Source organism: Emiliania huxleyi (assembly GCF_000372725.1).
Source record: "Emiliania huxleyi CCMP1516 unplaced genomic scaffold EMIHUscaffold_880, whole genome shotgun sequence".
NCBI lineage: Eukaryota > Haptophyta > Isochrysidales > Noelaerhabdaceae > Emiliania > Emiliania huxleyi.
The window spans coordinates 13365-15060 of NW_005195440.1; the positions used below are offsets into that span (position 1 = coordinate 13365).

The 1696-nt window shown below is 68.8% G+C and overlaps 1 protein-coding gene across 1 annotated transcript; it reads left to right on the forward strand.

Annotated features, from left to right (window-relative positions):
* Positions 1-534: 534 nt before the first annotated feature.
* Positions 535-1164, forward strand: EMIHUDRAFT_121427 (hypothetical protein; the record flags this gene model as incomplete). The annotated part of the gene is made up of 1 exon (XM_005758101.1): positions 535-1164. A coding segment is annotated over one exon (630 nt), but the record flags the coding sequence as incomplete, so codon positions are not given.
* Positions 1165-1696: the final 532 nt, after the last annotated feature.

Genomic DNA, 1696 nt, shown 5'->3' on the forward strand with positions numbered 1-1696 from the left:
GGCTGAGGCAGCGAGCCGCAGGGCTGAGGCAGCGAGCCGCAGGGCTGAGGCAGCGAGCACGGCAGCGAGCAGAACGGCTGCGGGCAGCAGCAGCAGCAGCCGGGCTCGGGTGCCGCGCAGCAGTACAGCGGCGCCGGCAGCAGAGGCAGCAGCTCAGCAGGCGCTGCATCTGGCAGTTGCTCAGCGCTTTTGCACGCAGCTGCTCTCCGCGGAGTAGCCGCAGAGCGAGCTGCCGCCGACGACGGAGCTAGAGCCTCCGTCGGCGGCGTCAGCCTGCTCGGTGGCGCCGCAGCCTCTCGCGGGCGCGGCGCCGGGCGGGCAAGCATTCCGATGCTGCCCGCCATGGAAAACGCGCGGCAAAAGAAGAATTCTCGCTTTTGGTACCTGTGTCGAACCTTTGTGCTGTGCGAGAGACGTCTTTGAATTCTTTTTCCTATCCAGGGCCGGGGAGCTAAGAAGCCAACCTTGTCTATTCTTTTTCATCATGGCGGACGGAGCTCACAGCTGACGCGCTGAACACGAGTGTGTGTGTATATGCTCTCCGCCGCCGCCGCCGGCATCGCCGCCTGGACGCTCGACGCCGGCGCGCGGCTCTCGGTCTCTGCGCCGGCTCGCCGCCACGGTGCTCAGTCCGCTCCCGCCTCCATCCTCGACCTCCCGAGCGCTGAGGCGTGGTGCACCGCCCGCGGCGTCCAGCCGGCGCACCTCTCCACCGTCTACCGGCACCTCTTTCGCCGCGAGGGCGCGCTCCACGCCGCGCCGCTGCACGCGGCCGGACTTCCAAAGGAGGCCGCGGCGGGGCTGTGCGAGGCCTTCGTCGGCGTGACCAGCAGAGTGGTCGAGACGGTGCACAGCGTCGGAGGGCTGAAGCTCGTGGTAGAGCTCGCGTCTGGGCGGCGCGTCGAGACGGTGTTGATCCTGCATGACCACGTCTCGTCGGGCAAGCAGCGCTGCACGGTCTGTGTCAGCTCGCAGGTCGGATGCAGTCGGGGCTGCACGTTTTGCGCGACGGGGACGATGGGCGCGCAGGCGCAACTTTCGAGCGCTGAGATCCTGGAGCAGGTCTGGCACGCGCGGCAAGCCCTCAAGGAGGCGGGCTCGGCCGTCGCGATCCGAAACGTCGTCTTTATGGGGATGGGCGAGCCGCTCGACAACCTGGACGAGGTGCTGGCCGGTGTCCCACCTACTGGTGAAATCATCAGTCATTGATCATGGTCCATGAGTGTAGGTGCTGCACGCGCTGCGAGGACTGACGCACCAGGCACTCTTCGACCTCGCAGCCAAACACCTCACGGTCTCCACCGTCGGCGCCTCGGCCGCTCAGATCCGCAGCCTCGCCGACGCCGCACCGCGGGTGAAGATCGCCCTCTCGCACCTCGGCTGCACCTCGGCTGCACCTCGGCTGCACCTCGGCTGCACCTCGGCTGCACCTCGGCTGCACCTCGGCCGCACCTCGGCTGCACCTCGGCTGCACCTCGGCTGCACCTCGGCTGCACCTCGGCTGCACCTCGGCCGCACCTCGGCTGCACCTCGGCTGCACCTCGGCTGCACCTCGGCTGCATCTCGGCTGCATCTCGGCTGCACCTCGGCTGCACCTCGGCTGCACCTCGGCTGCACCTCGGCTAGGTGAAGCTCGCCCTCTCGCTGCACGGAGCCTCGCAGGAGGTGCGGCAGGCGCTGATCCCGAGCGCCGCGC